Source organism: Penicillium roqueforti, assembly GCF_015533775.1.
Source record: "Penicillium roqueforti strain LCP96 04111 chromosome Unknown scaffold_01, whole genome shotgun sequence".
Lineage (NCBI taxonomy): Eukaryota > Fungi > Ascomycota > Eurotiomycetes > Eurotiales > Aspergillaceae > Penicillium > Penicillium roqueforti.
In genome coordinates, this window is record NW_024067565.1 from 451,463 (window position 1) to 471,274 (window position 19,812).

The 19,812-nt window shown below is 48.6% G+C and overlaps 8 protein-coding genes across 8 annotated transcripts; 4 read left to right on the plus strand and 4 right to left on the minus strand.

Moving 5' to 3' along the window:
- Positions 1–100: 100 nt before the first annotated feature.
- Positions 101–2,482, minus strand: LCP9604111_541 (DEAH-box ATP-dependent RNA helicase PRP43; the record flags this gene model as incomplete). Its single annotated transcript, XM_039069128.1, has 3 exons — positions 101–223; positions 277–2,143; positions 2,202–2,482. 3 exons carry the CDS (start codon positions 2,480–2,482, stop codon positions 101–103), a joined length of 2,271 nt encoding a protein of 756 aa, XP_038933089.1.
- A 359-nt stretch (positions 2,483–2,841) lies between these two features.
- Positions 2,842–5,613, plus strand: LCP9604111_542 (protein arginine N-methyltransferase; the record flags this gene model as incomplete). Its single annotated transcript, XM_039069139.1, has 4 exons — positions 2,842–2,958; positions 3,017–3,641; positions 3,718–5,252; positions 5,326–5,613. The coding sequence occupies 4 exons, from the start codon at positions 2,842–2,844 to the stop codon at positions 5,611–5,613; spliced, it is 2,565 nt and encodes an 854-aa protein (XP_038933090.1).
- A 706-nt stretch (positions 5,614–6,319) lies between these two features.
- On the plus strand, positions 6,320–7,351 carry LCP9604111_543 (uncharacterized protein; the record flags this gene model as incomplete). Its single annotated transcript, XM_039069150.1, has 3 exons — positions 6,320–6,398; positions 6,457–6,625; positions 6,682–7,351. The coding sequence occupies 3 exons, from the start codon at positions 6,320–6,322 to the stop codon at positions 7,349–7,351; spliced, it is 918 nt and encodes a 305-aa protein (XP_038933091.1).
- A 416-nt stretch (positions 7,352–7,767) lies between these two features.
- LCP9604111_544 (uncharacterized protein) lies at positions 7,768–9,727 on the plus strand (the record flags this gene model as incomplete). Its single annotated transcript, XM_039069161.1, has 6 exons — positions 7,768–7,979; positions 8,030–8,066; positions 8,119–8,259; positions 8,312–8,618; positions 8,669–9,236; positions 9,289–9,727. The coding sequence occupies 6 exons, from the start codon at positions 7,768–7,770 to the stop codon at positions 9,725–9,727; spliced, it is 1,704 nt and encodes a 567-aa protein (XP_038933092.1).
- Positions 9,728–9,947: 220 nt separating this feature from the next.
- Positions 9,948–10,447, minus strand: LCP9604111_545 (uncharacterized protein; the record flags this gene model as incomplete). Its single annotated transcript, XM_039069172.1, has 2 exons — positions 9,948–10,292; positions 10,352–10,447. The coding sequence occupies 2 exons, from the start codon at positions 10,445–10,447 to the stop codon at positions 9,948–9,950; spliced, it is 441 nt and encodes a 146-aa protein (XP_038933093.1).
- Positions 10,448–11,359: 912 nt separating this feature from the next.
- On the plus strand, positions 11,360–11,952 carry LCP9604111_546 (uncharacterized protein; the record flags this gene model as incomplete). The annotated part of the gene is made up of 2 exons (XM_039069183.1): positions 11,360–11,422; positions 11,482–11,952. 2 exons carry the CDS (start codon positions 11,360–11,362, stop codon positions 11,950–11,952), a joined length of 534 nt encoding a protein of 177 aa, XP_038933094.1.
- Positions 11,953–14,270: 2,318 nt separating this feature from the next.
- LCP9604111_547 (uncharacterized protein) lies at positions 14,271–15,367 on the minus strand (the record flags this gene model as incomplete). Its single annotated transcript, XM_039069194.1, has 4 exons — positions 14,271–14,363; positions 14,421–14,889; positions 14,948–15,081; positions 15,137–15,367. The coding sequence occupies 4 exons, from the start codon at positions 15,365–15,367 to the stop codon at positions 14,271–14,273; spliced, it is 927 nt and encodes a 308-aa protein (XP_038933095.1).
- Positions 15,368–17,014: 1,647 nt separating this feature from the next.
- LCP9604111_549 (putative MFS transporter) lies at positions 17,015–19,062 on the minus strand (the record flags this gene model as incomplete). The annotated part of the gene is made up of 7 exons (XM_039069206.1): positions 17,015–17,229; positions 17,288–17,416; positions 17,468–17,904; positions 17,959–18,065; positions 18,126–18,299; positions 18,348–18,565; positions 18,639–19,062. 7 exons carry the CDS (start codon positions 19,060–19,062, stop codon positions 17,015–17,017), a joined length of 1,704 nt encoding a protein of 567 aa, XP_038933097.1.
- Positions 19,063–19,812: the final 750 nt, after the last annotated feature.

The following is a 19,812-nucleotide window of genomic DNA, read 5'->3' on the forward strand; positions in this document are numbered from 1 at the left end:
CAGAAATTCTATTCGATATATTGACATCGTGATGAGAAGGAAGCAGTGCGACAAACAAGCGTATCATGCGTGAATTTTAGGCTGAACAGAAACAAGTGGTCTATCGACGCTTCTCGGCGCGCATCTTCTCCTTGCGAGCGAGGCGATCAGCAGCCCGAGTAAGGGCGGAGCGGATGTCACCCTTGGGGAAGCTGTTGATATCGTAGTATGTAGGGGCGATATCCTGGACAACAGTTAGTAAATCTACTGGTTATAAGACAGGAATGGGGAACATACCAAAAGCCATTCTGGCTTGACGGCAGTGACAGTACGGATGTAGTTCTTGGTTGTGAGAACGAATTCGTTATACAAAACCCATTCGGCCTCGTGGGCCAGGACGGTGGACGGGTGCAGGAGCACATTCTGGTTGTCCTTGATGGTAAGGTATTGGCTCTTGCCGCCTGTGTCCTTCTTCGCGACTTGCATAAAGAAACCGGCGCAAAGGGCGCGGCGGATGTTCTCGTAGTACTTCTTGTCATCGAAGGCAGTGGAGATCATCTCGAGATCCTGGCGTTCCATGATGCGGAGCAGCTGGGAGCGGACATTATCAGCGGATTGGAGAGCCCGCTGGGAGAGGAAGTGGTCGTGGCACCACTGCTTGGGGTTTGCCTGGGCGTCACTGCTTCGGTATGCGTGGTAGACGTTCAGCATTGTCAGATGGTCTCCGTCGGGGTGGGCAAACAGGTTCTTCATCTCATCGGCACGCTTGCGCTGGGCAGGAGGACGAACGAAGACCTGCGGTACAGACAGAAGGGCGGTGATGGAAAGGATTTCATTAGAGCAGTAGAATTCGGGAGAGCTGATCAACATAACAGCAAGGGCAGGGTCGAGAGGGAAGTCGGAGGCCAGACGACCTAGCTGAGTAAGGTTTCCATCATCATCCAGACAGGCCAAATAGTTCAGTTCTTCCAATGCTCTCATCAGAGTCTCTGGCGCAGGCGGGTCCATCAAATCGAAGTGGACGAGATCATCAACACCAAGCTTCTTCAGTTCGAGCACGGTTGATGACAAGTTTGACCGCAGGATCTCGGGGTAAGTTGACTCAATCAATTCCTTCTTGAATGCGCCCTCGGTGTAAAGACGGAAGCACTTTCCGGGACGTGTACGACCGGCACGACCAGCTCGCTGCTGCGCGGAGGCCTTGGAGATAGGGGAAACGAGGAGTGACTCGACACGAATGCGGGGGTTGTAAATCTTTTGCTTGGAGAATCCAGGATCCACGACGTACACAATACCATCGATGGTAAGAGATGTTTCGGCGATGTTGGTCGACACGATGACCTTGCGCCCGGGGCGGCCGCCTGGTCGGCGAGGAGGTGGTGCAGGGTCGAAGATGCGCTGTTGCATGTGAGGAGGAAGACTACCGTACAAAGGGTAGACCTTGATAGGACCAGCGTCTGCCTCGCGAACCATCTCATCTCCCTCAAGCGCGATTTTTCGTGAAGCATCTTCAATCTCTTCCTCACCAGTCAAGAAAAGAAGAATATCTCCCTCACCTTCAGTGGCGTGGATTTGCAGCACAGTCCGAACTGCGGCCTCGACGTAATCTTGCTCAGGTTCAGGGGTGTAGAAGATCTCGACCGGGTGGGTACGACCAGGGACTGCGAGAAGGGGCGCGTCCATGAAGTACCGCTGGAACTTTTGCGCATCCAAAGTAGCCGACATGATAATAATCTTCAAGTCTGGCCGACGCACCACAACTTCCTTCAAAAGACCCATCAGGATATCTGTCGCCATGGTTCTCTCGTGAGCCTCGTCAAGAATGATTGTGCTGTAGCGCGACATGTTGGGATCGTTCATAGCCTCTCGAAGAAGCATACCATCAGTCATGTACTTCATGATGGTCTTCGGGCCGGTCATGTCTTCGAAACGGATACTGTAACCAACTTCCTCTCCAAGCTTGACATCCATCTCAGCCGCGACACGTTGGGCGACGGACATGGCAGCCACTCGTCGGGGCTGCGTACAAGCAATCATTTTGCCCTGAGTTTGAGGGAGATCATCGTAGAGGACGAATTGCGGGATCTGCGTAGTCTTTCCGGAACCAGTCTCACCAACAAAGACAAGGATCTGGGACTGTTGGTAGAGTTGTAGGAACTCATCACTGAATAAAATGGTCAGTATATATATTTCTTCCGGAATGGCTGTCGGGCAGCACTCACCGTTGCGTATGGACAGGCAGATCGCGACGGGTCTTCAGGATTGAGAAATATTTGCTGGAAAAAGGTCGGCCACTGAAAGGGTTGATATCGCCATCTTCGGCCTTTTTCGCCATCGCTGCGGTTGTCTGGTGTCGCTTGAACTTGGCCAGGGCCGTGTTGTCGGAGCCATTGTTGTTCTCGTACATGTGAGCGAGGTAGGGGTTGTTCTTTGGGTCCCCAGCGTCCATCTTCTGGCGCTTCGCTCGCGCGCCCCCTTCGGAATCGGATCGGTTATCAGCCATGGTGGAGGTGAAAGCAAAAAGAGTGTTGAAGGGCAAACTCGGGGGAGAGAAGAAGCTGAGATACCGGAGAAAAAAAAATATGAGATAGGAAGGTCGGCCGAGCGCCACAACTGCCTATCAGGCTCACCGCCAGACTATTCTGCCGCTCTCCACAAAGGGATCGATAATCTTTGAGCTTGTTGACGCCCTGTGTGTTTTTGGCTGGACTTCTCTGAGCCAGTTTGTCTGATGCACGTGGCTTGTTTGCATAGGACTGCCCGATATCAAGCGTATTAGCTCCTCTATTGCTCATCACGAGCCTTTATCCACATCCCTAGTTCCAGACCACCCCCACCATTGCGCTAGACTTCTGTGTCAATATGGAGAGCTACAATTCTTCAGAAGATCCCGGGCCAGCTTTCTGCGTCGGGCACCATGAGCACAACAGACTAGTTACTGTGACCCCTCGGGTCATCCAAAACGTACACGAGAGTAATGTTGGTTCTTTTTCTTACCTGTAACATTACTTTCATAAATGCTAACTTGATTTGATAGTATGATATGATGACTGTTCCGATCACGACCTCTCATTTCCACTCGCGCGTCCTAGGGCTATTGTCCTCTTATTTGGCGACTCTGCAGTCGCCAACTTACGATGTTGTTGGGACCATGGCTACCACCCTGAACACTCGGCCTGTGGTGGTTCCACCGCTCTCGAAGGCAGATTCGTATCTTACCCCGAATGATGCAACCAGCCAATTGGTTGGTGTAACCAGTAGCTGGATTGATCTATGCTCTCCTGACCCGTTGATTGCAGACTTGTCCCGGCAAGTTCTGATGTTGGAAGTTGCGTATGCTGCGTTTTGCGGCATTGGATATCTGTTGATTCCTGGCCCTAAGTTGCATCACGGTGCCTTGCATTCTGAGGGTGTCATCTACTATGCGCGCGCGGTTCAAGACGCTCTAGACCTCGGTCCCTACATTCAATTTCATATTTGGCAGCAGATGGTTGACAACCCAGAGGCTGAAGTTGACACAATGGGCGACTTGGCCCCTCTTGCTCGGGCAGAATACCTGGTGCCAGATGAGGGGGATCCACTCAAGGTTGATCCGTTTGGGAGTTGGGATGCTTGGGATTCAATCAGAAAGACTTGCAAATACCACGCAAGACTGTTCGTTGGTATGAGCTAATCCTCCCTTTCAATGGTCATCGCCATTATGACAATATTTTGAACTAAAGCTAATCTGAATCACAGCCCTTTCTTTGCCGAAGCAACTACCGTCTCTGTTTGTGCAATCCCGATGGCATTCGGAACCAGTGCGTTTACTGACGATTGATGGCTCGACGTTCCTCAAGAACCAGAAAGGATACCCAGTCTTGTCCAAGTCACACCAAGGTTTGATCGCAAAGATGATGCGTCTTCGAACGGCGCCATGGATTATCCTTTGTGGTGTTGGTCCTATCCCTGGACTTGAGAATGTCGAAGACCCTGATACCAACACGGCTTCGCTATCTGGGTCTGACTATCCAAGTCTGTCACAGGCTGGCAAGAAGCACCACGACCCCACTCCACATCTCTCGTATATTCGCAATCTGCAGCAGCGCCAACCCCCGCGGACAGCAATTGAGAGATTTGGTGTGGGATACCAGGACTACTTGCAGGCACCTCTACAGCCGCTCACAGTCAATTTGGAGAGTATCACATATGAAGTGTTTGAAAAGGATCCCATCAAATACGAGTGGTATGAAAAGGCAATCTACAAGGCATTGAGAGACTGGGCCGACCAGAAGAAGGCCACGTCTCACCCGGACGGAAAAGTGATTCTCGCAGTTGTGGGAGCTGGTCGCGGCCCGCTAGTCACTCGCGCCCTGAAGGCTAGCGCAGATGCTGGAGTGGATATTGATCTTTGGGCGGTGGAGAAGAACCAGAATGCGTTTGTGTTGCTACAGCGACACAACGACACAATTTGGGGTGGTAAGGTCACCCTGGTCCAGTCAGATATGCGAAGTTGGAAAGGACCTCTGGTCCGACAGCAGTCGACTACGGTCGCTACTGGCCCTGTGGGCGAATCCCTTGGGATCGAGAGCTCGTTACTTGAGTCTCCGAAGGATGGCCAGCATGATCGGCCATCAGAAATTTCTGAATTTCAGGCGTCGGCTATGTGCCACACTCATGTCGATATCATTGTCTCGGAGCTGTTGGGCTCCTTTGCGGACAATGAGCTTTCTCCAGAATGTCTGGATGGTGTGAACGATGTGATCAACCCCGTCCACGGCATTTCCATTCCAGCCTCGTATTCGGCACATTTCACTCCGATCTCCGCTCCCAAATTGCACGCGGATGTTGTGCACCAGACGGTGTCCAACCCGGCCGCCCCAGAGACCCCATATGTCGTGATGCTTCATGCTATTGACTTCCTCTCCACTACCGAGACGCCTCCTAGCGCTGAAAGCTCCAACCCCAATAATGGAAACCGGGCATCCACCCCGTCGTCGTCATTCTCTACTACTGAATTCCCCACTCCCTTTGTGCAGACCGCATGGTCTTTCTCTCACCCGAACCGACACATTCCTCCTCAGTCCCCCATGCAGTCGACCATCTCCAACGCCCATAATGTGCGCCAAACACGTCTGGCTTTCCCTTGCCAGAACCGAGGTGTGTGCCACGGTCTGGCGGGCTACTTTGAAACAGTGCTCTACGGTGATGTGGAGTTGTCAACCAACCCGGTGACCATGGATGCCAAGAGCGCAAGCATGATCAGCTGGTTCCCCATCTACTTCCCCTTGAAGGTTAGTATTTTTGAAACCTTCCAACTAAACCCCTCGCTTCTGTCCTTCCCATCATACTGACAACGCTCTCAAGACCCCTCTTAGTGTTCCCGAGAACGGTGAGATCGTTGCCACGATGTACCGTCAAACCGATGACCGCAAGGTCTGGTATGAATGGATGGTTGAGGTTTATGCCCTTGAACCTACTGGGGCATTCGCAAAACCCACCCCCGTGAGCTATGCGCAAGCTGGGTCCGTCAGCGTGGAAAGCCTGAAAGCTAAGGAAAATGCCGCGAAGAAGACCCACCGCACCGGCTATCGCCGCGTGCGAGTGGGAATGAGTGATTTGCACTCTAGCATCAAGGATGGCTGCTTAATGTGAAATTTATAAGCCGGGGTTGAATAAAAGCTGTTCGAGCCATGAGCTCCACTATTGTTAACGATTACTATCACGATTGCAGTTGAATTTTGCCGTTTGAGACCGTCAAATCTGATCATGCGAACAACGCTAAGCACTTTGTTCTAGAGGTTCTTGCCAAGTAAAGTACGGAGTCACCTTGCATGTCTTGGCAGGGACCCGATTTTAATCAAACTAACTTCGGGCTGAGCTGAGCAGTTCAGCCCTGGCTGAGGCTGGAAGCTTCCGATCTGTAGATTTTCATGTGAGATAAACATATGTCACGCACTCCCTATATTAATGTGATTGTATAGAGTACTCCTTACTTGGAGTACACCTGGTTTCGGGTTCGGCGTTGCCTTACTTAAAGCACACGCGATCTCAGATTCTGCATTGCCTTAATCGCCGGACTGACCGGAATGAAATAATTCCCCGGCTCCACCAATGCCTCCAAATTTGATCTATTTCGTCGATCATTGTGTGGAACTGTGCTGAATTCCCTCGTCACGGAGACTAGTATCGTATTTTTATCATATGCCGTTGTTTATTGGTTCCCCCGACAGGAAATGGCTTGCGCAAGTGTGGAACCCATTCAGGAACATACTGTATGAATTTGCCAGGGGCGATCGAACATATAAAGCCGTGGGTCCCCCTGGCCTCAATTAGGAACCGCGATTGACAACAACCCATCATGCGTTTCTCTTTATTCACAGCGCTATCTGCAGCAGCATCGTTGGGTCATGCCCTCCCCGGTCAACTGCAAGCTCGAGGTACCATGCCACAAACATTGATCAGTGCATCTTGACCACCTCGCTCACACCCGGTTAGATGTTTCGACTAGCGAACTGAACCAGTTCGACTTCTGGGTCCAGTATGCCGCCGCGGCATACTATGCCGATGACTACACAGCTCAAGTGGGCGCCAAGATCAGTTGTTCGAAAGGAAACTGCCCCCAAGTGGAGGAAGCTGGTGCGACTGTATTCTATGACTTCTCCAAGTAAGCGACGTCCCCGATACAATACCCGACAAAACAATTTACTTACACATGCACAGCGCCACCATCACAGATACTTCCGGCTTCATCGCAGTAGACCACGCCAACGAGGCAGTCGTTCTCTCCTTCCGCGGATCCTACTCAGTGCGCAACTGGGTCAGCGATGCCATATTCGTATACACAAACCCTGATCTCTGTGATGGATGCCTGGCCGACCTCGGCTTCTGGGGCTCCTGGGTGCTTGTCCGCGACGACATCATCAAAGAACTGAAAGAAGCCGTCTCCCAGAACCCCGGTTACGAGCTGGCCGTAGTGGGCCACAGTCTCGGTGCCGCTGTCGCAACCCTTGCGGTGGCTGATCTCCGGGGCAAAGGCTACCCGTCGGCTAAGCTGTATGCGTATGCCTCGCCTCGGGTGGCGAACGTGCCTTTGGCTAAGCATATCACGGCTCAGGGGAACAACTACCGCTTCACTCACACCGATGACCCGGTGCCTAAGCTGCCGTTGCTGGCCATGGGCTATGTTCATATCAGCCCTGAGTATTGGATCACCTCGCCTAACAATGTGACTGTCGGTGCTTCTGATATCAAGGTTATTGACGGAGATATCTCATTTGCTGGAAACACTGGAACTGGTCTCCCATCATTGGAGGATTTCGAGGCGCATAAGTGGTACTTTATGAAGACTGATGCAGGAAAGAATGATGGGAGGCCGTTCAAGAGGGTTTGATTTTCTTGTCGAATTTTGTTTAATAGATTCTAGAATTGCTGGCTGACATTAATATGTATAATAAACAATAATAATGGATATAATTTCCGAGTTATGCAAGGCCACTGGGCAGAATGTGGTCTGAGATGTGGAATTGTGTAGACCGAGGCTATCAATATGATCCCCAAAACCCAACTAAGCACTAATAAGCTTGAATGATAAGCAATTCGCCTATTTCCGGGCTTCAGAGGACGTCGAGTCGGAGATCCGTCGGCTTTAGACCAAAAAGACCAAACTGGGCGATCTTAGTAGTTTCTGGCCGTCCCGTTTGATCCTAGCAATGAAAAGTGGATATCTCCTGCCGAGCGGGGTTATCTGGAATCAATGGTATAAGATATGGCTCGAATCTCGGATTTGATTGGGGATGTCCATTCAAAATGGTGCTATATCCGAAGGTTTTGTTGGCAGTGCTGGTAAGTCATGCCACGGCACAATTTGTGCCCGCACCCACCGACTTGATCACCAAGACAGGACACGCCGGCATCGATGTGCGATATAAGGAAGTGCCTCATGGGATTTGTGAACAAGACCCCAGTGTGAAGAGTTATTCTGGTTACGCTGATGTTGGTGAGGACGAGCATATTTTCTGGTAAGCATTCGCGATAGGAATGAGCCCCAGACATCGACTGACTAGCGCAGGTGGTTCTTCGAGGCTAGAAACGGAGATCCTAAAGATGTATGTCCCCACGGCGTTTGAGCATTGATCACGTGCACTAACAATAAACAAGGCACCTCTTACAGTTTGGATCAATGGAGGCCCGGGATCATCGTCCATGATCGGGCTATTCCAGGAGCTAGGCCCCTGTGGAGTTGATCACGACGGAAATGTATACAACAACCCTTATTCTTGGAGCAACGTGAGCAATATGGTAAGTTTGCACTGTCTTTGTTCGCCGAGACTCTAGCTCAACTTGTCACTAGCTCTTCGTTGACCAGCCTGCCACGGTTGGACTATCATATACAATCCCGATTCCAGCCTACGAGGATGACGATGGCAATGTTATCCAGTTGCCCAGCGAGGAGTGCCCCGATTATGCCCAGGACCTTGGGACATGCGGCACATACTCCAAGCCAGACATTGCCCTAGTCCCTAATACAACTGCACGTGCGGCCCCAAATATGTGGAAGACACTACAAGGATTCATGGGAGCTTTCCCAAAGTACTCGAGAAATGGCTTCAACTTCGCCACTGAGAGCTACGGGGGGCACTATGGCCCAGTCTTCAACGGTAAAGATCGCAAACACTTCTAAATGCGACTGGCGCTAATTTCAGCTCAGAGTACTTTGTCAAACAAAACGCAAAAAAGCCCCATGGCTCGATTCGGATCGATCTTGAGAACGTCCTTATTGGAAATGGCTGGTTCGATCCGCTGATTCAATACCAGGCGTACTACAACTTCTCTATCTTCCCGGGAAACACTTATGACTACAACCCGTACAACGAGTCGGTGCAGGCCGAATGGTACAACAATCTTTATGGAGAAGGTAACTGCGTCGATCGGACTCGGGAATGTTACGCGACGGGTCGAAACGATATTTGCTCTGCGGCGGACGACTTCTGCGCTTCGAAGGTTGAGTCGCTCTTTGATATCTACTCAGGGCGCGACGAGTATGATATGCGAGAGTTGACACCCGATCCGTTCCCATACGAATTCTACGTCGATTATCTCAACAGCCCCAAGGTTCAAGCCGCTATTGGAGCATACCAGAATTTCTCGGAGTTCTCCGGGACTGTGGGCAATGCCTTCGGAAGCACAGGCGACGACGACCGCGAGTCTGCGACGATAGAGAATGTGAGGAAGTTGTTGGAAGCTGGAGTACAGGTATTGCTGTATTTCGGGGATGCGTGAGATCTCCCACATGATGAGATGACTAGCCTATGCTAATTCGAGTTCTAGCGACTTCAACTGCAATTGGCTCGGTGGACAAGTTGTGGCTGAGGAGATCAATGCCCCAGGGTATAATCACGCAGGTTTCGTGAACATCACCACCTCGGACGGCGTTGTTCATGGACAAGTTCGTCAAAGTGACTTGTTTAGCTTTGTGCGAATTTATGAGTCCGGTCACGAAGTACCTTTCTACCAGCCATTGGCTGCGTTAGAGGTGTTTGAGAGAGTGCTTTTGAGAAAGGACATTGCAACGGGTAGCCACCATTTGAAGCCACACGGCGGTTATCGAACTCATGGAACCCCGACAAGTGACTACCGAGAGGGGAACAGTACAGTGATTCTGGAAGTGCTGGATAGCAATACGACCTATAACACAACTCTCAATGGACCGAACCCATCTAGCTCGGCTTCGGTCAGATTACGCAGCCGACGGTTGAGAAGTGTTTGAACAGTGTACTTGTGACGCAACTGCGTTTTTTTGTGAGATATGTTCCATTTCAAAGATTCAAATTAGAAGACAAATGGTATGGTGAAGCCATATTTTCCATGTCCGAGTATATCGACGCCGCAGTGAAACAATTCCCAGATTACATTCCTCCATTCGATTCATTCCGTTCTCTCTCTTGGGAAGTCTCAGTTCAAGGCGACATGATGACACAAGTAGCGATCTACTCGGTCAGGTCAGCAGTGTCGGCAGTGTCGGCAGGGTCAGCGTCGCTGGACTTCTCGTCCTGAGCCCGCTCAGGCACAGACTTGGTGGTGGTCTTGCGACGCTTGGGAGCTTTATCCGCCTTCCTGGAGGATGTGTCTTTGGCCACGCCACGCTTGGTACCAGAACGGGACTTCTTAGTTGGTCCACCGTTGGTGTCCTCATCCTTGGAATTGACAGCCTGGGTAGGAGACTGCACTTTCAAACCAAGAATTCCCTCAAGGTGGTGCTTAGCACGCCAGTAGTTGGTATTGGCGGATGTCTTCTTCATACTAGCGAGAGTGGCAAGCTTCTCGGAGTCAATCTATGAAGTAAATGTTATTAGACAGAAATAGGAGGCATGATGTGAGTCTGGATACTGACCTTGCCATCGTGGCATAAAGAACCATAAATGAGCAGTCGAACATCAGCTGCCTTGAGCTCGGAGAGCTTGTCATCAAGCTTGATAGAGGAAGTCATTTTGTTAAACTTGTCGATTGGATAAGTGAGCGATGAGTCAAACCGGTGATAATGAACGAAAGTGGATGGATGAGAAGCGATAAAGAAACGGTGAGGGAACAACGATTTCAGAGAACCAAGAAGAGAGAAGCATGCAGAGGAACAAATTCAAAATAAGAGCGTGCCAGATGTGATGATCGGCGAGAAGATGTACTACCTATTAGAAATGTATCGTTGTTTCGGTTACTGATTCTTGCAATCTAGGGCATGATATAGTTTGGACGTTTCTAATGTTTAACGCCTGGTATGAAACATGAATGAGCATATATTATGATATTCATCATCTACGCACACTCACGGAACTAAGGGATACTTTAGGACCAAGACCCGGAGTTCTGTGATAATATAGATATGGATTTTACAGGCTGTACAACAAATTGAGAGCTAGAGTCCAGGGCGAATAGGAATTATACTAAATGGGTATACGAGTAAGATAGCAATCAGCTTACTTGGGGGCCCTCTTATACTTCGAATTTCACTAGTAGTATTCACTAAATCACAGTTTCGAGATTGTATGCTGCATGAAAAAGAGTTGCTTCATGTGAGCTCCTATCAAGATACCAATTCATTTGCCCAACTTGCAGTATATCTTGCGAAACTATGTAGCTTTCTTTGATCTTAGTGATCAATTTATAAGTTCCGATGGTGAAGGTGATCCTTTATGTGGCTGTGCCAACTACGCTGCCCTGCGAACTGCCCTGCAAGCCTAAGCCACATCAGCCACACCAGATATATAAACCTCCAGTACCCCTTCAGGGAATATGTGTTTGACTCATCATATGAAAACCATCCTAGATTTCCGATAATATATTCACCAGTCTAATATACCTCGCTAGTCTACAACTTACTCGCCACAGCTATTCACGCCTTTCGATGTGCCCAATACAAGAATCGGCCAAGAGAAAGGAGACTTTAAATCCTCCACGGCTTTCCTCAGTCAGTGCTTAGAATTGCTCCTACAACATTGCATGCTAATTTGTCTTGTCTGGTTATAGGTTATTGAAGATCTCGACACTATCCAGCCTCAGACACGCCATGTTGATGAGGCGCTGGAAAAAAGTCGGGACTATTGGTATCGCCTGACATCACTAGCTCATGCCTATCGGGATCATGGCTTGAATCCAGAGTACACAAACCCTCGCCACATTCTTCATAGAATTCCAAAACTGCATGTACGACCCGAAACAACCTATGCCCGCCCTTACGGAGTTTCTCCTCTTGTTCTTTGCATGCAAGCATCCTCGACTTGGAAATTAGTAGGAAACTCGGATTGCGACAGCATTGCGAAAGAAAGGACAGCCGATGCTATGCTCAAGGTCGGCACTAGTGTTGCTATTCCCTATAGTTTCGAAGGGAATGCCTTCAATTCTTGGATTGGCACAACGGAAGAAAAAACACACTGGTCCAAACTACTTGGGGATCCTGACAATTGGATGGTGTTATGTACTCTCTGCACGATTTGTTGAAATTCAAGGCGAGGGTGCTACTATGCAATATACAGCCTCTTAGATCGAAAACTACGATGAAGACTCTTGCGACCTGCCAGAGACTGATATAATCGATTTTAGGGCAGCAGATGAAAATATAACTTGGTGGTGGTATGCAATACTAGCTCAACGAGAAGGGTGGAAAGCCATTATCAAACGAACCCACCGCCACGAATTTCTCGCCCCGTGGGCGGTGTCACAGACATGCAATACACGTTTCGCTATCAATCAGAAGGGACTCTCGCCAACCTCCTCATATACACCCTTAACCTCAGAGAAAGCTTTTGATGTTCTAGCTGGGTTTGCAAATTTCCATAACCTGGGTAGCCAACTTCCTATCGCGCTTATGACAGCCATAACGCTCCCAACACATGAATACTATGGCTCGACTGTCTAACTTCCCTTTCCAAGAGCATCTGGTGGTCAACAACCTACGACTCCCATGGATGTTATTCCATCACTTTGGTCCAGTTTATACGAGGAGCTGCCCTACTACCTGACTCTGAGCTGTAGTCCGGAAGTAGTGCTATCTACTCTTTGTGGATCATTCGGCGAGCCCGAAGTCCCATGCAATCTCGTCGCTCCCTGGCTGCATCCGCTTTTCGAAGAGATACTAGCTGAGACATCTCCCACGGGTAGCCACGATTACGAAGCACTTGTTCTAATCGGTGCAATACATCGACCTAATATAGGTGCTCTTTGGATTGTAGCGGTTGCCGGCGGGCTAACCCCAAAAATTATTCAAAAAGTAAGAAAAGGCACGTCTCCTATTAATGCACTTGGATTTCCCTGGACTGGCTGTCTTCAAAGCTTCATTAATATTCCAGGTTCGGGTCCATACACGCATGGGAACCCTGAGCATATCTCAAGGCTAGACGTATGGCGCTTACTGCATCCTCCCCAAATCGAGGATGACGAGCTGTTGTATAAAACCAGGCCTCAAACACCTTGGGCACCCTGGGGGTCGTGCTTACCAAAGGATTGTGCCCTTCGAGTTACTACACATTTGAAATGCGCTCGACATGAGTACCAATACCACCATTGGAATTGGCACTTAGAAGAAGGCTCGGTTATTCAGGATCAGGGGTTTTCAATAGCACCCCTTTCGACGGTTACAGAATGTCCTTCCGATATGATTGGTATTAGGGAGCAGAGAAGGTTCCCTACGAGGGAACTTGATCAAGAGGCTTCCGAAGAAGCCACACTGTATGCCTTCCTTTGGTTTGGCATCAACGGAGAGGGTAAACCGTCGGAAACTATATATGAAGATGCCTGGCTCGAGGGCATTTGGGAGGAAGATGAATATGATTGGGAAGACGAGGCTGAAGATCAAGATTCGAAAGAGCCTGTTGGTCAACTTGAAGACCGAGTGAAAGCCTGGCTGAATTCAGTCGGCTGACCAAATTGCAGTCTTTCAAATATGGCCTTTATTCCTTTATTGAATATATTCACCAGCCAAGGTGCACATCCAACTTCTTGCCAGACCCCCAACTCTAGCGTAATGAGTAAGCTTCTGCAACTGACTGATAGGTGCACAGAGACAATACATAAGGGCGAGCGATAAAATGTCAATACACACTAGAGAAACAACGCCTATCCTAGAAGTAGCGGTCAGATGCCTTTCCCAACAATGTTACTGATAAGATAAGATCACCAGATGCCCTTTTCAGAATACCAAGAAAAAGCAAATTTGTAGGCTGTAGGCGCTGTTGGGTGGCGCAATAAGGCGCTTCGCCCGGTTGCCGCTTCGAGGCCACCGAAACTAGCCTCATGCAAGGGATGTCACAAACGGCGCGTATAGAATTCGAGTAATCAAAATCCGCCAAGTCATAGTATCATGGTGCAATACCATGACCTTGGGAGGGTCGTTCGTACATCTAATCGATAGATCCAACCTACAAGGCTGCACGCATTCCAGATCATAACGGGGCTATTTCCCAGTGCTAACACGTGGAGGAGCTCTTTGCGCAGACCATGTTGTACATCAATGTAGAGACTATGAATACAAGTATTCAAAGACTTGGGGAATCTTTGTCTAGATTCTAATGGGTACCGTAATAATGTGATTATTTACAAGACAACCTCACGAGGCACCGAGATCGCGATTTGTGAATAACGTGCAGGTAGTGCGTATTATTATGTAGAGTCTTCAATGAAGGAGTTCGAATTAAGTTAAATCCAATTTGTCTCATATTAACGCATTGTCATGGTATCATATCGGCTGAAGGGAGAGAGAAAAACGCTAAAGCAAATGAAAAGCCCAAACTAAGCGTATCAATCGCTAGTATAAATAATTCTCAACGGTCGTCGGACGGGTGGTTCATCTGCACTGGATGATCCTCGTATTGCAAGTGGTGGGTGGGAGGCCACGAATAGAGCGGTAGTTGGTCCTGAAATAATTATCAGCCTTTGTGTTCTTGCTGGAAACGGATTTAGATTGCACTCACTAGGCTCTCAATCTTTGCCAACGTAGGATCGATATCAATATCAGAGCTCCAAATCGAGGGGTCCGTCTGCTGGTAGGGTGACGCAAAGGCTTCAGGCTTCAAGATGCTCCGGAGGTATTGATCGATGGCAGTCACCGTCTCTACCGGCATGCCCGAGGTGGGATATTGAGGATTTAAAAGGGATTCGCTTGCGACGGGTGAGCTGCATATATCGGTCGTATAGGAATAGGGGGATGGGTGGTCGTGAGCGGATGCGGAAGATTGGCTCTGGCCGCTGGAATACTGTGGGTATGGCATTGATGAATCCATGATTCCCCATATCCCGGGATAACTGTCGGTGGTATCCACTTGGAATGGAATAGCAGGCGATTTGGCTGGTTGCGACTGCGTCTGTTGTTGCAGGCTCGACTGTCGAGATGATCTGTCACTGTGGGCGTATGGTATGTTTTCCTTTGGTGCTGAAGTCGCACTTTCATTCAGGTCAGTCCACGGCTTCGATTATTGTCAACTGCTGGGGGGTTACTCACTGTTGGACCAAATGCTGGGTCAAGTAATCTGGACGATGGTATGTCTTTTTGCACCCTTCGTAAGTGCAAGGGTATTGCTTTTTAGGATCATGGCTGAGCTCATGTCGTCTGCGGTGTTCAGCTCTGGTAAAGACCTGTGTCATGGCGGTAAGCGAGATGATTCATTGGCAATATTAGAATGGTACTTACCTTCGAACATCCAGGGCGCTGGCACGCATGGACTCGCTTGCCCTTCATAGCCTTGCTCACCCGGTGAGAGTTTTCTTGTGGGGGCGAAGAAACATCAACGAGAGGTCTGGGATAATTCACCGTTTGGCTTGCGTTGTTATTGTGGTTGGCCAATGTTGAGGGCGTGGGAGTAGGATATCCAAAGCCGAATGGCGGCGTAATGGAGGCAGTAGATGTGGTGTTGAAGGACATATTGTAGGAAAGAAAATAAGCTCTTATATGGCCAATGCGGCTCAATATGCCACCCAGGACGAAGTGGCACGTTTAGACGTTGTGGAAGTCGTACGAGCTCGAGTGGGGAGATGAAGAAAGGTAAAAGAAAGGTATATGGGAAAGGGGGTTAATAAGACTTTTATTAATGCCAACAGGTCAACAGCTCGATGGGTGGGTGTGTCGGACGGTCTCGGTCGTATTGGATGCCGATCTGGTGCCTAATCCAAGGTTATAGGTACATGGGAAAGTCGTTTTCGAAATTAAGCGCTTCCCCGTCTTTTTCCACCGTGTACCTAAGAAGGAGGAGGAGATATCCATAAAAATGATATTTCAGAGGACGGTTGAAAAAAAACCGAAAAAACCAACGCGATGACAAGTCCGCATACAGCCTGCTATTCTTGTTAAGAAAACAATTAAGAATCAAGCTAATACTAAATAGTCCGTAAAGAAAAAGTCTGAAACGACTCAGAGCACGCCTAGTGATTATAACTTTCACCTAGCGGGGATCTTTTGGGGCCAAAAGCGGCTGAAGCGACGTTCGGTGATTTCCGATAATGACGGGCATCACCCCCAGTCAACAATCAGAGCCTCAATCTCCTGGATCGGTCGCTCACGTAGCTGAGCTGGACATCTCTACAAATTCATCTTATTGGGTTGTGATATGCCCCACTAGGTGTGGATCATTGCGATGTAGAGCAAGCGGCATGACATGTTACAACAACCCGGCAGGCTGAGTCGAAATTCAAACCAACCAACACAGAAGTATATATGTGATTGGCTCAAGTACACTCTGGTCTAAAAAAAGGAAAAAGGAAAGGTGCGAGTCGACGTATACCCGAATGGTTTTGATTGAAGAGGCTCAACACGCCAGAGACCCACTTTTTCCACTTGGCGTCGATTCTGGCCAATAGAACGTCGGTATTGTATCCACCTGGGCACCGATCCAGTCTCCAGTCCGACCTTGGGCACACGGGTGGCTTCTATCACTCTAATTTATATGCACTTACGGACTTGATGCAGCGTAGGCGCATTGTCGCATGTCACTTTGGAATGAGACCCGGGGAAATCTAGCTTTGGAGTGTTACATCGGGAAGCTGCGGTCTTAGTACGTGGGGTTCGTACGTGGGGTATGGTGGGGGCTAAAGCATATTCCCGGCAAAATTATTTGGACTCGGGAAATAGTATCTTGAACTTTTAGTCGGGTGTGCCTTGCCAATTGAGAAGCGGGTCAAAGGCTTCAAGTGGTGGTCAGTGCACATGATACTTACAGTTGGCCGTTCGTCCTGTTGAATATTCATTTAGACGGGATATTAAGTAGTGATTTCATTAGCCATGGGAACTGCGGGGGCAATCGAGAGAGTGAGGATAGCACATCAATTGGACTAGCTTATTGCATTTTATTGAGACGCTACTCAGGTCGCTGACTGATCAGGCGCTCCGGGGTTCAATTCTACTCAGTGATCAAAAAGCGGCGAGGGATGAGTACTGAAACGAAAAGGGAAGACCAGGAAATTGCATAGATCGCTTTGATATCAAATTAACCAGAGTAATGCATCTTCGGACTAAGTTCGTTTTCCCCATTTCTTCGCATGTAAATCTGTCAAGGCCCAATTTGCAGAGAGATAATCAATGGGCGAATCGGAAATCCAGTCGCTTATTTCCTTCGTCCTTAGTAGTCGCCAAATAGTTCGTCTTTTCGTTGTCCGTCATAGCGTTCCATTTCTTGTCCCGGCTTTGATTGCGCCAGACATAGTATACCTTGGTCAACAAGTATATGAACACGTTGGAAACAACGAGTCCCACCAGAGTACCATTGCCTCTCCGGTAGCGGGGAGCATCATCTGATCCAAATTAGAATACCGAGCAAATGTAGAAAAGATGAGGAATTTCATGACCTACCAGCGCGATAGATATTGGAAGCAATAATCCCCGACGATTGGACACACATGTTATACATGGCAGCCGAGACCGTGCGGGATCGGACAGTGTTTGAGTTGCGGGAGTTCCAGTTGACTTGAATAGCATGCGCTGTGATTTTGTGAGCCATGATTTCAAGCAGATTTGAACAGGTGAGCTTACCATTTGGATATGACAATAGCAGAGTTATCACCGCCCACACGCACCACTTGTTCGCGGTGTTGATGTCGATCACATATAAATAGACCAAGAAAGGAAGCATCCATATTTGCCCGATCGTAGACACCAAAGTCAATTGGTTACAAATCTCCGATGCATATGTGAGGAGTAGGAGGAAGATAATAGACAGCACTTCGCTAGGAATGACCAAGAGATTTGTCACGAAAGTGCCGAATCCGAGGCCTTTCAGAGTCAGAGTTAGGTATTGCTTGGGGGGCACCACTGGTGTTTGGAAGGTAAGTCCGATGATGTATAACGGCCAGAGATCATAGTCCTTGAGACTTTTCCAGAGTAGTTTAGGTGTAATAGGTTCTCGATTGTGCATGGTTCCTTTGCTTGGGTCATCACGAATTACTCGATTGACGATGATGGTTTCCTCTCTGTCAATCCTGTCAATAACGATCCGGTTTGCTATAAGAAGGGAGATAACTTACCGGGCAGTGAACCAACCCGATTTACCCCGAGACCAATTAGCAGTCTGGCATGGTCCTGGTGGCATCAGGATATATGCAGATAGACCAAATAGAAGTGTCAGAAGGCCCTGTCTTCGATGTGAGTAATGCGCCGATTGCAATCAAATTTAAATGAGGTGGCTACTCACCTCCAGCAAAAACAGCCAGCGCCATCCCGATTGACCTTGCACACCACGAAGATGTAAAAATCCGAATGCGAGGAATGCAGCAAGAATATCCGCAATATTCATGGCCGTCCAAAAGAAACCGAGTCGTAAAGACAGCTCATGGTGTTTATAAAAGTAGGACAGATACAATATCACCTTTGAGTCTGTTAGCAGTGACCCGTAACCAGAACACGAATAACCTACATCTGGGATAAACCCGCCTTGCAAAATACCCAGCAGGGCGCGGCACAAGAGGAAAGTCGTTCTCCCATTCAGACCATACTGTGCCATGGCAACTGCAGACCAAAGAACCATTTGGGTGGGAATCCACCGATCAGGTCCAACCCATTTGCTGACGAGCTGAGAGGGAAGCTCGGCACTGAGGAATGAGAGCTTGAACACCGTATTTCCAAGATTGTAGTCTGGAGATAGAAATTATTATTGTCAGCCCTAGAATATCATAAGATAAAAAGATAACTCCGATGCTTTATTTACCATTTGTGGTCATGTTCAACTCGGGAAGCATGTTGTCGGTTAGAGCTTGTGACAGATTCGACCGATCCAACTCCAAGCACATGAACATGAGACACGCAAATACCATGATACGGAGATCGATTTTTCGGATCAATTTGTATTCCTCGTTCCATGTCCACCGAGCCGAGGTGTCAAATCGGTGAAGATTCTCCCAGTCGGCTCGAGGTTGATATTCCTTCGCGGTGTCCGGGTTGTCAAAAACGGACGGCTGAGTCGCAATTGCTTCGGGGTTGTAGTCTTTGCCTCGCTGAAACCAAAACCGACGTTCATCTCCTGGCTCACCCAACGGCGGGATGTCAAGACTGGTAGATGAGTCTGTATCTGTCCCTTTGAGTACTGTTATAGACTCATCCGGGCCTTTCTTTGTGCTGTATACAGTGGACATCTTGACAATCCAAAGCCAATGTGGGTGAATTGTCAGAATAATGGAACCTGTCGTTCTACCTTTAATAAATTTGGATTATCTGGACTCCTTTTATACATCCCTGCAGCGACGATCCAATCGGGGTATATTGCCTTGAACATGAATTTGCTGATAAGAGACCACTTGAAACTGGCTTGCATCATGAAGCCAAGTATGGAACAATTCTTCTGGTGTGTTGTGAGAGGTTCGGGTTCAGGGCCAAGAAAGGTCAAGAGGGTTAGTGGGAATGGCATCTTGATGGCTGAATATCACATCATTCTGTCGAAAAACCACATCTTGCCCAGTCTAAAAGCAAACTAGAATTATGTTCAAATCAGCTACTGAGGTCCATTGAACAGCTGCGTTTACCGAGAAAGACAAATTGCCAAATACCTTGAGATTATTTTGTTTCTCTGCAAAACTACTCATCGGTGAACGGCACCACAAATAGAACATATATCTCATATTGATCGCAGCGTGGAAGCCTGAGACCAGTTATAAGGCAGGACCTTATCCATTGTAGCTACTTCATGATGTCGTTTCATCGATGATGCGAATTGGAACCCTCAGGAGCGATTTCAAGCGATATTGACAGACCAATCAATCTACGCGTCTAAGATGGACAGCAAGTCCGGAAAGCGTGATTTTGCCTTTCTTAGTCTTGGTATCGTCTGTATTATCCACTTCGATCCTACCGTCCTTGGGGTGGCAAGCTTCATATTATTCGAAATT